Source organism: Pseudonaja textilis, chromosome 1 (assembly GCF_049901715.1).
Source record: "Pseudonaja textilis isolate UNSWEBS1 chromosome 1, rPseTex1.2, whole genome shotgun sequence".
Lineage (NCBI taxonomy): Eukaryota > Metazoa > Chordata > Lepidosauria > Squamata > Elapidae > Pseudonaja > Pseudonaja textilis.
The window spans coordinates 215,899,684-215,914,073 of NC_141990.1; the positions used below are offsets into that span (position 1 = coordinate 215,899,684).

The 14,390-nt window shown below is 40.0% G+C and overlaps 1 protein-coding gene and 1 long non-coding RNA gene across 3 annotated transcripts; one reads left to right on the forward strand and one right to left on the reverse strand.

The window, feature by feature from the left end:
• The first annotated feature begins 2,300 nt into the window (after positions 1-2,300).
• Positions 2,301-7,639, forward strand: LOC148128020 (uncharacterized). Its single transcript, XR_015740817.1, has 4 exons — positions 2,301-2,499; positions 3,353-3,474; positions 3,983-4,050; positions 6,659-7,639. It is a non-coding gene; the product is annotated as an uncharacterized LOC148128020 (long non-coding RNA).
• Positions 7,640-9,929: 2,290 nt separating this feature from the next.
• On the reverse strand, positions 9,930-13,566 carry TMEM177 (transmembrane protein 177). Of its 2 annotated transcripts, none has more exons than XM_026708095.2 (2): positions 13,354-13,566; positions 9,930-11,135 (listed from the first exon to the last, which is right to left on the reverse strand). In XM_026708095.2, the coding sequence occupies exon 2, from the start codon at positions 11,093-11,095 to the stop codon at positions 10,151-10,153; it is 945 nt and encodes a 314-aa protein (XP_026563880.1). In that variant the 5' UTR covers positions 11,096-11,135; positions 13,354-13,566; the 3' UTR covers positions 9,930-10,150. The 2 variants fall into 2 exon arrangements, with proteins under 2 accessions (XP_026563880.1, XP_026563882.1); XM_026708097.2 differs by having other exon boundaries at positions 12,452-13,381.
• Between the last annotated feature and the right edge of the window lie 824 nt (positions 13,567-14,390).

Genomic DNA, 14,390 nt, shown 5'->3' on the forward strand with positions numbered 1-14,390 from the left:
CCAACACCAGCATAAGAGGGGAACTGTTCCTTTTATATCAACACAGCTAATGGTTATTTAAAATTCTCATAATGGGCTGGGAACAAAATAAGTGCAAGGTCATGGCAGCAAGAGTGGAAATTAATGTTCATAGAAAAGTACAAAAGTAGTCTTGAAAAAAGTATGCAACAGTCATTACAAAAACAACAGCTTTGTCCAGGAAGACAAGAGGGGTGAAGAAGAAACTCAAGATTGTCTTTCTTGGATATAGAAAGAGAAAAGAAGAAACTCTGACAGGCTTTCAAGATTCCATTATTGTAGCCTACATTAGTATTTCTCAACCTTGGCAATTTTAAGAGATGTGGACATCCACTCCCAAAATTCCCCAGCCAGCAGGAAGTTGAAATCCATACATTTTAAAGGTGCAAAGGTGGGAAAACACTGGCTTATATCAGTAAAGTCCTAAAATTTCTTACAGTATCTATTTCCTGAACTGGCCTATTCCAAATTTTGTCTTCAATTGTACTGTGATTAAAGGCAAATGGAGCAAAGCTGGAGTCTATGTTTAGTTTAAAAATTAGTAGATGCATTGTCTTCCTAATAATAGCCTTTTCTCCCTTTTCTTTATTATCTCTTCTATAAGCAAAAATTTAAAATGTAAACTGCCTGGACCAGCCTTTCATTTTTCCAATCCTTCTTTATCTAATTTAAAATGTATCTGTGTTAGCAGACTATATTCTGATTTATCCAGGGAACAGGGTGTGATGAACTTGGGTGTATCTTGTGGGATAATAGGCAAGATTATTATACAAAAAATGCCCAGTGCAATCAGGGAAAACTCACCCTCTCAAACATGTAAAACAAAATGGAATTAATGAACACAGGCTTCTCAAGTGAAAACTGAAGAAAAAGCATCACTGATTGACAAATACAGTACCACAAAGGATTATTTCTTACTAGCTTGATACCCATGCTTTGCTATGTGGTCAGACTTAGTTTTGGGGGAGGAAAATAAGGGGGAAAAAATTCTGCTTCTGCCTACTGGCATCCATCGGTATGCATCTGGCTAGCATCCTGTCAATGTGTAAGAGAGTTAAGGTCTGTTTAGAAACTGAAACAGTATTTTCTGTGTGAGCAAGAAGACAGCAAGGAGCCTGGGCATGGCTTAGCTCAACTGTTCTGTACTAAAGCTGCTTGGTGCTGTGAAACTAAAACTGAAACTCCTCTCCTCTGCTTGTGTTTTGCATTTGGAACAGATTTCTTTTCAGGTGGGGAGGGGGAGTAGAATTCCTTAGCATCAGAGCGTGTTAATAGTAATATACGAAATACTAATGCCCTGATGGTCATTTTGAAAAATCCTTTCTTGGTGAGCACCTAGAAGCCAAGAGGAACATATGTACCAAATTTCAAGTTTGTAGGCTTTACGGTTCTGGAGATTTTGTGGTGATGCGGGAGTGGTATTTCGCTTTTATATAGAGAGATTCATACACTTGATACCTCAGAGCCAAATTCAATAGTAGACTCGAAGATTAGAAATATGCTGTCTGCTCCCATGTAATATGAATCACCTATATCACCTTTTAATCTTCCAATTAAAAAAAAACTCATTCATTTGAAAAACTTACAAAAATCCTTCAAACTGTATACTAAGATGGGTACTCCTCCCTCCTCCCTAAACAAAGCCTACGTTTGCCTTCTTCAGCTGGGCAAAATGCTCAGTCACAGTATAATTAGTGGGCTGGCATCGTATAATGTTTTCTTTTTAGCTGGGTAGCATAGCTGTTAATGTCACTAGGTGAGAGTTGGCACTTTGCTTTTACATACGGTCTGACTGCGAAATTGGAGTGAAATCTAACCTGTCCCTAAAACCAGTGCATGGGCAAACACTGAAACCACAAAACTCATATGTCATTAATAGCAGAGCCAGCATTACATTCTTGGTACAGGAAAGTGGTAAACAGACACACCTTTCTTTGTGGCAATACTGTAGCGGAATCCCTGCATAAACTTAGGAATGCCTCTAGGAAGCAGTATAGTCAGATAAATCTTGGCACAAAGGGGAGGAAAAAAAAATGCCTTCACCTTTTATTCTACAATAGGATCTTGACAGATTACTTAACTTCTGAGGCCAATCAAATGAGGGGAAAGAACAAGCATGAATTTAGCAAATAAATAAATAAAAAGGGAGACCTGTCTCCCCATTTCTACTTCTTTTCCTCCTCCTAGTCCAGGTTAGCCCACACTCACAGAGGTATAGACATAGAATACAAACAAGGAGACATAGACATAGAAAACGCACAGACAGAAAACAAACAAGGAGGCTGTGAAAGTTAGCAGAGAAGGCATGGACTGTGAAGGAAAGTTCTGTCATGATCTGGCAAACTTGTGCAATGTTTGCACAACCTGAAGTGCCAGATCATAACTAAAGCTACGCCTGCTAAATATGCAACTGGGGTCTTTATTGGAAGCAAAAGTGAAGGAGCTTCAGGAGAGTTTCTTCTCTACAGTACATCAGGAGAGGTGAGAAATTCACAAACGGGCAGCTGAAACTTTCAGGAAAGACGGTAAAGCCAAGAAAACACCCCAGAACAGGAAAAGCTCTTTTTGGCTGAGGTAAAAATGTGGGAGCGTGATCCAAAGAAGCAAGAGAATCAGGAGACACTCAGCAGAGTTCACCATCTGTTATTAGGTTTTCAACTGAGGATGATGTGCTCAGTGATTTTTGACTGTTGCCAGATCAGTTTATAATAAAGCTCCCTTCATCTCTGATTTGATATTGGATGAGAGGACTTTTTACTGGAATATATAACTAAGAAGTGCCTGGGCACAGAGAAGGGAATTCCCATCTTGCAGATGTGCCCACCTGATTTTGAGGGCAGTACTAGCCATGATCCCAAGGCAGAGGCTATGGAGTAGCTAATTATTTCAGAGAACCTAGTGGCTTTCAGAGACACTGCAGCTGAGATACCTGATTTTGACTCCTTTTGAGACTAGGTGCTAGGAATAGGTGGCACTGCTGCTATTGGCTTTCTTGTTGTGCATAGCAGCTTTCCTATCAGGATTACTTGAGGCCGAGTCTAGATTGGCTGTGGACTTTCCCAAACTGAAGTCCTAGGAGACCAATTTGCCTTCTGTGAGCATGACTTTGGAGGTGGTCCATGGCGACTATAGATCTGATCCAAGCGTGTATGGAGCCAATGCACAGTAGTGATCAGATTTTAATCTGGTTTGTATCTCAGGGCAGTGGTGGCATGATCTGAAATTGGAAGTTATCACCATTCATTCCCTACTATGCTTGAATCACCCCCGGGATAGTTCTAGAATTCTTTTCAGGTTCTAGTTCATCAACATCTGATGAACCTTGCTGTTTCAGAGGAAGCTTGCAGTGATTCCTGAGGTTTTGATGCATGGCTTGACTGAAGCTACAACTGCTATCTGGAATGAAAACGCATCCATAGATAGTTGCTGTGGCCTTTCTCTTTGTCATTTCCACAGGTAAGCCTAAAACTACTTTTTAAAGTTTGGCTATAACAACAGAATCTTGCAAATTTGATTGTGCTATACCTCCTCCTCATTATATTCCTTTGAATTGGGAAGGCGGGGCAGAATCTATCTAGCAGTAGCAATAGCACTTTGACTTATATACCACTTTACAGTGCTTTACAATCCTCTCTAAACGGTTTACAAAGTCAGCATATTTCCCCCAATAATCTGGGTCCTCATTTTACCCACCTCGGAAGCATGGAAGGCTGAGTCAACCTTCAGCCTGGTGATATTTGAACTGTCAAATTGCAGGTAGCTGGCAGTCAGCAGAATTAACCTGCAGTACTGCACTCTAACCACTGCGCCACCGCAGCTCTAAGCTCTTTCCTAATATTTTCTCTTTCCTCTGAACTTAAAAAAAAAAGTGTTTGCCCCCCTTTTCCTAGGTAACAGTTCTTGCATACTAGTACCGTCATGTTTATCTTCCTTATTCTCTACACTCTATCCTTGATTCCTTCAGGAGCTCCAGAAGATGAAACAGCTGGACTCTGTTGAAGGACAACAAGGAATGAATCTGATTAAACACAGGTAAAACACCTTTCTTAAGGATTACCACATGGTGAAAAGAGTGACAAAACATAAATATTTTTGTTTTATTACATCTGCAGGCAGCCATCCAACAGCTTTGCTCAGAGGAAAATCACCTCTCTTGGGAAAGAACAGACTAGAAAACAATTGTAGGGCAATTGCAAAGATTATTCTAGACATCTGTTGGTTAAAATCACTTGGCTTCACTCTGAGTTACACTTCAGTTTTGCAGCACAGTCTAGCATAGTTACTTAGGAAGAGTTAGAACTTATTGAACTTGAAAAAACAGACCTCCTTGAGAATGGCTGCCTACATATTACACAGTAGATAAGATATTATGAAACAAGAGATAACATGAAATGCTTCCTTGAAGGAGGAAGTAGTACCGCAGCAGTGGTGTGTTTCAAAAAAAGCTTACCACCGGTTCAGTGGGCATGGCTTGGTGGGCGTGCAGAGACTTTCCGACTCACCACCTGCAATCCCGCACTCTCCCTGTCACTTCAGCAGCTGATGTGTAGCAATCTGCTTTGCCGCGCAAAGCAGCTGCGCTTCAAAAGCAGGGAATAAAGGTCAGTATGGGAGCCCAGGCATGCAGGTGGGCCCAACAGCAACTCCAGCAGCTCCTCAGAGAGAACCAGTTTGTGGTGTCCGCTGCTCTTTGGTGCTATTGGTACGCCAGAACCGGGCCGAACCGGTAGAATACCACCACTGTACCACAACATTTAACAAGATTATGGTTTACTTCCTTCTCAAGAAATCTTTCTTGGATCCAACAATGCTGGGTAATTTCTTGCAATGTATTTATGTAAGACGTGATGCTTTTATTGTGAAAATTTTCATATTGACAGCAATGCAAAAATGCCTGCAGGCAAATTACCACATTTTCAAAGTAGATAGGTAAAGAGAATGGTTATACTTTGAGGCAAGGGAATTGTTCAGGAAATGCTGAGGATGGTCTCATCATTGTGAGTCAATCTTGGATCCATGACAACAGGAAGTTTCCCAAAATCATGACTGCACACTAGAAAATGGTGATAGCTGGTGGTAAGATAACCATTAGTTAGCCTTTCCTTAACCAATTCCAACAATCTATTGGAAAGGCTTGTATACACAAAGTGCAAATTAGCAGCCATCATGATTAGACCAAATGGAAAAAATTGCAGCGTATCTTCTGGACATTAATGGTTTAATTGCTTTAGAGATCAGATTTACTGATCAGATTTGAAAAGCAAGTGGCAATGTGTCATTGGCCTGTAGATAAATCCCACTGAAAAGAAATTACACAATTACTTTCTGAAAAGAAATTACACAAGACTACAGCTGTGTTGTTTTTAAACAATGCTCACACATGAGTGTCAATTAGAATCAGGGGTGGGATTTTAAGGATTGGGAAAAATTGGAATAAATTTCAGGAAAGGCAACAAGGATAATTGGGGACTAGAATTCAGAAAGCTCTCTGAAGCAGGGGTGGGATTCAAATGTTTTAATAACCGGTTCTGTGGGCGTGGCTTAGTTGGTGGGTGTGGCTTGGTGGTCATGTTATTGGCTGGGTGTAGCCAGCTCAATATCACTCACATCAAGGCATGCATCTCCTCTCCTGGCCTTTCATGACTGTGGGGATGCTGCAAGTCGTAAGTGTGAAAAATGGTCATAAGTCATTTTTCAACGCTACTTTAACTTTGAATGGTCACTCCATACAAGCAAAGTACCAGCAAAGGAGGGGAAAAAAAACTCCAGAGATGTTCCTGAGACAGGAAGTCTAGTCCTGCCAAGAACGTAATAAGGGTTAACAGAGAGGCAGTTTCTGTAAGCAACACCAGAATGTTTCCTTCCTGCCTTCCTTACAGGATTAGGCCAGTAATTTCTTCTAACAACCGGTTCTCCAAACTGCTTAGAATGTTAACAACCGGTGCTAGCGAATAGGTGCAAACTGGTAGAATCCCACCCCTACTTTGAAGATATACTATATGGCTGTGATGGTGAACCTATGGCATGTTTGCTAGAAGTGGCACATGAGAGGTCACCCGGAAGAGCCTCACTGCGCATGTGTGCATGCTGCCACCCAACAGCTGATTGTCAGCTATCTGGCATGCATGCGCAGGGGGCAGGAGTGCGCAGGAGACGCATGCACATTCGCATTGATGTGCAGCATGCACGTGGTTGCGTGCGCATGCGCAGGGGGTGTGGAAGGGCCAGCACGTGTTGCCTTCTGGGTGCTGACACACGAGCATGCATGCATGAGCACACACGTAATTTTCGGCAGGGGGGCCAAAAAAGGTTAGTTACCACTAACTTTGGGTGAATGTTTAAGTCTCAATATTAGAGAGGAAAAGACTGAGAAGGGAGCATATAATTCATTTTGAATACTTGAAGGAATATCATCCAGAAAAAGGCCAAACCTGTCTTGTTTTGACTTTGACTTGAATTGTCTTGTCCTACCTTACATTTTACTTTATCCTTATTATTCTAAAATATGTGGGTTCAACTGGAAGCTAGACAGCTATCTCTCTGAAAAGTTTTGCACTGAATTCTTGTATGGAATAGCAAGAATCCCTGTCTGAAACTTATGATTCAAACATAATTGTCACCCATTATTATAAATATTCAGATGTAGCCTACATGGAGACAGAGCTCCAAGAATCCAAATGATGACATCAACTGATTCTACTTTAAACATCTCCACTTCCATGGAAATACTTTACAATTCTTTCTGAGGACAAACTCAGCTCCAAGGTTGCCCAGATGAGAAGAAATCCTTCTGTTGTAATGTTGAGACAGTATTCTTATCCATCACATTTATCTAGGGTTTTAAAATGTCAGTACAGAAGTTGTCAATCATTGAATGACCTCCCCTAATATTTGGAACATATTGTGACATAAAACAACAGAGCAATTTACTTAAAAAAAAATCTTGCATTACTCTTCTGCGGAACCCATGTAGATTAATCTGATTTTTAAAAAGGTTATAGAAAGGGAAATTGCCAGAAAGGGTCATATTAAAACAAAGGATAAGAATTACTATAGGAAATAATGGGAGCTCTGTGAACAGCCTTAAGAAATAATAGGAGTTGAGAAAAGATTATTGCCCTGAATAGGCTCCATTGAAATTAGTGGAAGTTCTACAGGGAATAAACCATGGAATGGATTCTGAAAGGAAGCAGAAGGGGGCCAAAATATTGAAATGAGTTTGTGTTACCCTTGCTGCCTGATGATTTTAAATTTCCATCCTATTAAAATATTCTTTCACAAATATCAATGCATCTTCTGTTCTGTTTCTCCTCTTCATAAAAACCGGCCCAAGAAGCAGTTTGGTATAGTGATCAAGGCACCAGTCTAGAAACCAGAAGACCAAGTGTTCTAGTCCTGCCTAAGGCACAAAGCCAGTTGGGTACCTTGGGCCAGCCACTTCCTCTCAGCCCTAGGAAGGAGGCAATGGCAAACTACTTCTGAAAAATGAAAACTGCAGGGACTACTTCGGGCGGTCACCTAGCATCAGACATGACTGAATGGAAGAAAAAAATAAACGAGACACCTTGGAAAATGGGGACAAAGAACAAGGCGAGGTTAAATTAAATGACCCCTGAAATTGGAAGGATGGGCTCTGGAATAATCTCCCTCTGACACTGAATGGAATGGAACTGATAGTAGCTGGAAAAAGAATGAGAGGTTAACGGGAAATGTAATCATTCAAAGAAGTGTAATAATTCAAGATCCTGAACTAACAACTTTCCTTCCTGTTCCATATTACCATTCATTCTCAGAAGGTCCGTCTTCCAATCCTTAGTCCATTTTCCCATGCCCAGGTATATTATTCCAATGACCTACCTGTCATATCCTATCTTGGTTTCCTAAAAGCATTTAGAGTAGCTCCACTGATCACTGCAGCATAACAATTCATATCAAGTAAGTAAAAATCTATATATAGGCTTTCTTGTTCCTAGAAGATAGCTACTGTAAGTCTGGACAAAACTGTTCCCCCCCCTCTGTGTGTGTGTGTATAACCTACTGAATATATGCATATTTTGTACATATACACACACACTGTCTCTCCCTCTCTCTCTCTCTCACACACACAGAGGATATATTTATGATTTTCTAATACTTTAGCTTTCTGTGTATTGAATCCAGAATTCTGTCAACCCCAAGACAGATCACAGCAGGAAATCATCTCCAAAATAAAGAGAAAAACCACTATTATTATTCAGATTGGCTAAAGTAAAGAATCTTCCAAGTCTGATATATTTACTACCATTTTACCAAACTGTCATCATCTATTTTTAACTGTGATAGATTTTACCATTCTAAACATTATTTTCTAAATAAGCAATCTCCACCTCTTCTCTAAGAAAATCACTATAAATCATAGAAAATCACTACCTTAAATATTAGCTGAGGTAAAGACCTCATGCATTATGAATGAATTTGGGCCAACATCCCACATTTGTGTCAGAAATCTAGCCATATAAAAGCATTAAAATGCAGGTCACCCATATTTAAGGATTCTAAAATATCAGAAAATGTAAAAAACAAAAACAAATTAAAGGATGGGTATTTTATACATTCTATAACTATTCATCAAGAGTAACACAATCACTTTGTATTCATATAACTGTAAATGTCTCCTATTGCTTTGCCAGATTAATTGTTCCAAATGAATGGCTCAATTGCCACTTATATTTAATGCTTCTTGACCTCCTTTTTTTAATTAATGCCCATTCAGCAGAACAGAAGGCATCTGCAGAGCTAAAAAAAAAAAAAAAAGCAAATTCAAACAGGGATTTTTCTTGACTGTTTCTTCAGTTAAGAGCTTCAGACCGTTTTACCTAGGCAATGCTTCCTGCATATCTCTGTCAAGGTGATTTTCTTTACTCTTTACATAAGTCAAGATTATTTTTTTTCTTCCTAGATTTCAATAGGGGCTGTATTCAGCCAACACAGAGAGATAACCTATTGATAGGGATGGGTGGTAATTTTGAAGCCAAAGTTCAGAAATTGCTTTTTAAAACCCCTGCTGCTGAATTTTCCTTCCCTGGCTTCTCTTTTCAACCACACTTAACTCCCACTGTGGCCAAGAGAAAGCAACAAACTGCATCCCCTGTTGTGCTGACAGATCAGATGATGGAGGTTCTTTACCTTGCATGGATTTTCAATTACTTGTTAGGGTATTTTTCTCTTTTTATTAAAGTAGCAGCACCTGCTAGACCAGAGGTGTCAAACTCAAGGCCTGCGGGCCTGATGCAGTCGCAGAGCGCTTAAAAAAGATAAAGGTAAAGATTCCCCTTGCACATACATCCTAGTCGTTCCCGGCTCTAGGGGGCGGTGCTCATCTCAGTTACAAAGAGCCAGCATTGTCCGAAGACATCTTCATGGTCATGTGGCCGGCATGACTAAACGCCAGGACGCTGTTATCTTCCCACCAAGGTGGTCCCTACTTTTCTACTTGCATTTTTACATGCATTCGAATTGCTAGGTTGGCAGAATCTGGGACAAGTAACAGGATTTCACTCAGTTTCATGGTACTAGGGATTTGAACAGCTGAACTGACCGACCTTTCTGATCAACAAGCTTAGCATCTTAGCAACTGAGCCACTGCACCCCCCACCTCTCTACATACATACATACATAACTTTCTGAAGGCTGCTAAGTGATCAACATTAAACTATTTTTTCAGTCTGAGGTAATAAATTTGCTTTCCCCCCAAATACCATTACATAACACTTACACAGCAGCTTACATATTATCACCATTTAATATTAAAATGGTTACCACAACCTACGCATATTATTTTTTCTTCTTCTTCACAATATTTACAAAATAAAGATAAAATATTTTCTTTCAAAAATATACGTTAAAAGAAACGCCATTGTTTACCTCATGACTTGGTAGGCAATACTTGGATTTTAATATGGATATAAGAGACTTTTACAACCTTTGATGTGAGATTTATATTTTTTTAAAATTTAATCCATGGAAAACCTGTAACCAGATAACACCACCACCAATCTTCCCCCCCACTATATATTAACAGTAATGACATTTTAAGAAAAGTTGCCAGACTGCAACTTTAAAAAAAACAACCCATAATTTATTATCTTAAATTTCAACCATGTTTTTCCTGTGCCTGGTGTGCGTTTAAAATATTACTAATGAAGTTTCTTCTGGAAGTATATGATGGATGCTTTAATCTGAACTTTGGGAGAATATTACCATTTGAAGCATATATTTGCTCTCCTTCATTACCCAAGATAGTCCGAAAAGCCTTATTCTGTGACAGAACTTTATTGTAGAATTCCACCCCACCTCTAGCAAAACTGGGAGAAATGGAAGCTGTCTTTCTGTCTGTCCTATAATCAAATGCCTGGCTTATAGTGTCATATAACAGACAATAGCCCATCAGCCCGAGTGCCACAACTGCCATGTTGTAAATGCTTCGCAGTAATACTGGAGCATAATATAAACCCAAGACCTGCTTTACAGTTACTCCAGAAATATAGGACCCAGCCAGACAAATAGGACCAACAGTTGCACATATTAAAGGCCTATTTTGTTGCAAGTCAATGATCTCTCTTGCAATGGCAAACTTCTGAGCCTCTGAAGAAAGTGTCAAGGCATCCTTCAAAGCCAGGCCCTCTGGGCTTGTCCAGTTCACTTTCTTGCCTCTAAGCTGAACGTCTATCTTGGCAATCTGCTGTTCGCCACTCAATCTATCACTGAAATGATATGGGATGCCCACCACACAACCTTTGGCTCTCCATGGTAGACCAGCGCTTATGGGGTGCAGCGTGCAAGTCTTAATGGCATCGTAACGATCTGCTGACTTCACTCTGACATCATGGAGGATGTTATGGAACAGGTTCTGCAAATCTTCTGAAAGCCCCAATGGTTTTCCATGGTCCCAGGCCTGATATATTGATTTGAACAACTCCTTTGAGAAGACGTGAAAAGTCAAGTTGGCACCAAACAATCCAGCACATGAAATGGACAAAAAAGCAGTTCTGTGTTTTTCCATCATGGCAACTGCTTTCCAGAAAGAATGAAATGCCATGTTCAACTTCCAGCCAGATTCTGTTCAAGAAAGAATATATCTGCAGAAAAAGAAAAATCTCAATGAATAGGTGGAATTACTTTAAACTGATAAAGAAGTAACACGTATTCAATAACCAGAATGCAACTGCAGGAATACAGTAATGAAGCACACTTTTTCATGCTGTTACAGCAGCCGCATCTTTTCAACAGCAAAGAGGAATGCATAAGGAAACAGCCTAAAACAGTTTTGGGAATAGAACTTGGAAAAAGACATGGCTAGAAAAAGGCATGGTCTAAAAGAGGTGCTTTATAATTGCCTAGAAGTACAGCCTTAATCTCCTATTTATACTATAATCTTGTACAGGTAGTCTTCAACTTATGACCACAGTTGGGTCCAGAATTTCTGATGCTAAGCCAGGTGGTTATTAAATGAAGTGTGTTCAACTTTACAATATTTTTGGCCACAATTCTTAAGCAAATCACTGCAATTCTTAAGTGAATCACTTGGTCAATAAGCAAATCCAATTTCCCCCATTGATTTTGCTTGTCAGAAGCCAATGGGGAGGTCACAAATGGTCATCACATAACCTCAGGATGCTTCAACCATCAAATACACACAGTTTGCCAAGCATCCAAATTCTGATCCCATGACCATAGGGATGCTCAGTGGTTATAGTCATAAGTCAATTTTTTTCAATGCTGTTGTAACTTCGAACAGTTGCTAAATGAATGATTGTAAATCAAGGACTACTTGTATAATGATGATTTAAGACAGCTGTACAAATCAGGCACGAGTGGGTAATCTTTTGCCTGCATTCACAGCTGAAATGCATGCAATTTACGAGAGGCAAATTCCCATTCCATGATGAGTAGCAAGCAGTATCTGTTTGTGCCTATGTGTGCCTGTGTGTGCGAAGGCAAATGCTGATTGATTGCAATGAAAACAGAGTTGAAACACTTTGTGTACAAGCTGTTCTCTAGGAACAGCAATAGAAGGCAAGCCAATTGCCAAAAAATAAGTCTAGTTTGTGCTTACAAAAACAAATTACAATTGCAGAAAGCCAAGGGAAGTACTTCCTTTTCTAGATGCATAGTCTATATACTGTATAGATGTGATTATTGTTAAAGGAATTTAATATAACTGGAATAAGCGGAATAGTGAGGAAAAGAATTGGATTCAGATTCCACTTGCCAGTCAGCATTAAGCTTCCTTAATGTTCCTTAAAGTATGTTGGGTTAATTTCTTATTTTTCAATTTACGCCTCACATGGTTGTGTTCATAAGCAATGCCCTGAATTGTCAAGTGTCTCTCTCTCTCTCCCCCCACCTCTCTTGTGTATATGCAAATAATTACAATATATTATTTCATTTTTACCTTTTTGTTAGAGAAGCTTATCTGTCAGCCATTATTCTATTGCATTTGTTGAGTTCTTTCTATGTCAGGCTTACTATTCTTTTCAACCCTGTGATTCTGGCTAATTTAATTTTTTAAATTAAACTGATCATTATGAGAAAAAGCAATGTACATAGGGCAACTGCACTAGAGATGAGTCTTTCTGAATGTAGTAAAGTAAATCAATCACAGGATCAATTAGTCAAAGGTCAGAAGACATACAATTCTTTGGGGGTATTGCCACCACAGCAAGGAAGCTTAATAGCCTTAAAGCACTTAAGCATATATATATCTTTTACAATGCTGCAATGGTGCATAAAGTACGTTAGCCTCAACGCCCCCCTTTTTTTTTGGGGGGGGGGCTAGTACAACAATTACATCACAACTCTGGTATGTTCCAGATTGCATAACTAGTCTCTAGTTCTTAAGACTGATTCAAGGATCTCCTTATTTAAATAATCTTTGCATTGAATTGTCGTGGACTTTATTCACATTTCACCTTCTTTGGCTTTGCAAGTCACTATGGAACTCCTCACTGGGAATCCAAGAGGGAGCATCAATTATAAAGCTTCATTACACATCAAGCTCAACTCAGTATAAAACACTGTACCATCATTAAGAACCCCCTTCAGAGCTATTTCCAGTCCATTCGCCCTTCATTACACATCAAGCTCTTCCCTCTCTAAATATCCGACTTTATATGCAAAACACAGAAAAAGCCTTTTCACTTTGGGCTTATCCTGTCGCCACCCAATTGGGTTATTTATCGTTTAATTTGAAAATCAAGACGCCTATGAATAATATACCTATTATACTACTAATACTAGGTTTCTACACCAGCACGCAATTGAACAGACAGGAACTGCCCAGAAACCCGCATTTACCGTATCCCTTTCAATAGATCTGGTGCCAGGCAGCATAGGGGGAGGAGGAGGGGGGGAAACACGTGGTAACCATAAAGCAGGTGAGCTGCCGCAAAAGTCGAGTGCCGCGACGCGGAGAGAGAACGACGTGATCGGATGAGGTTGGAGTTTGCTATGGCGACGAGGAAGTCTTCGGATTGTTTTAGTTCTTGCCCCGAGGCTTAGTTCAGGAGCGGGGAAACGATAGGCCTTTTATGACTTCCTGTAGACTTCAACTCGTAGAATTCCTGAGCCAGCAGGAATTCTGGGAGTTGGAGTCCACAAATCCTAAAGGAGCTATGGTTCCCCAGCTCTGCTCTAGCCGGACCTTTGGGTTGCTTTTTTTTTTTTTCGTTTTCTTTCCCCACTCGGAGTTCCCTTCGGAAACTTAAGTGAGGAGTCAGAGAGCTATAATTTGTGCTTTGAATCTGTTTCCTATCCTGGGATTATCTTTAGTTTATACCATCTGTAATCATCTGCAAACATACTGTATGTCATATTTAATATAACTTGTGCCTTAGAGGTGAGGGAAGCTAAAAGCAGCTGTTAAGTTGGTAGGGAATGTGGCTTGGGGGAAAAATGGCCCGGCTTTGCCTACTGTGGACAGCTGTGGAAATGGCCAGATGTCTTGGAGGAGTAAAGGGCTCCTTAGCACAGAGAGGCTATCTCCCTGGGGGTGTCCTGAGAGGAAGTTCCCCCCCAAGAGAGCTTGGTAGGCTCATCTATTTTGTATCCTCACTAGCTATGAGATTAGTGTTTTAAATCAGGAATGGGAATGATCCAGGGTCCTTGCAGCATTACAGCTAGATCCATGTCATCAAACTTGAGTGTCCATGTATATGTATGTTTCTGCATGCTACTCATCTGGGATATAGCTGTGGATTCAGTTACCCACGCTTGCTGTTAAAAAACAAGTTCTGCTGCTGTGTTTTAAATATTTTAAAATATTTAAAAGCAAACAGTAAGTTTTAATCAAGGCAAAAGAAGCAAGATAAATGTATCCTTTCTCCTCACTTCCT

What these genes read in the sequence shown, in the direction of transcription:
- TMEM177 (XM_026708095.2), bottom strand. Translation starts at nt 11,095, where the DNA reads ATGGCATTTCATTCTTTCTGGAAAGCAGTTGCCATGATGGAAAAACAC.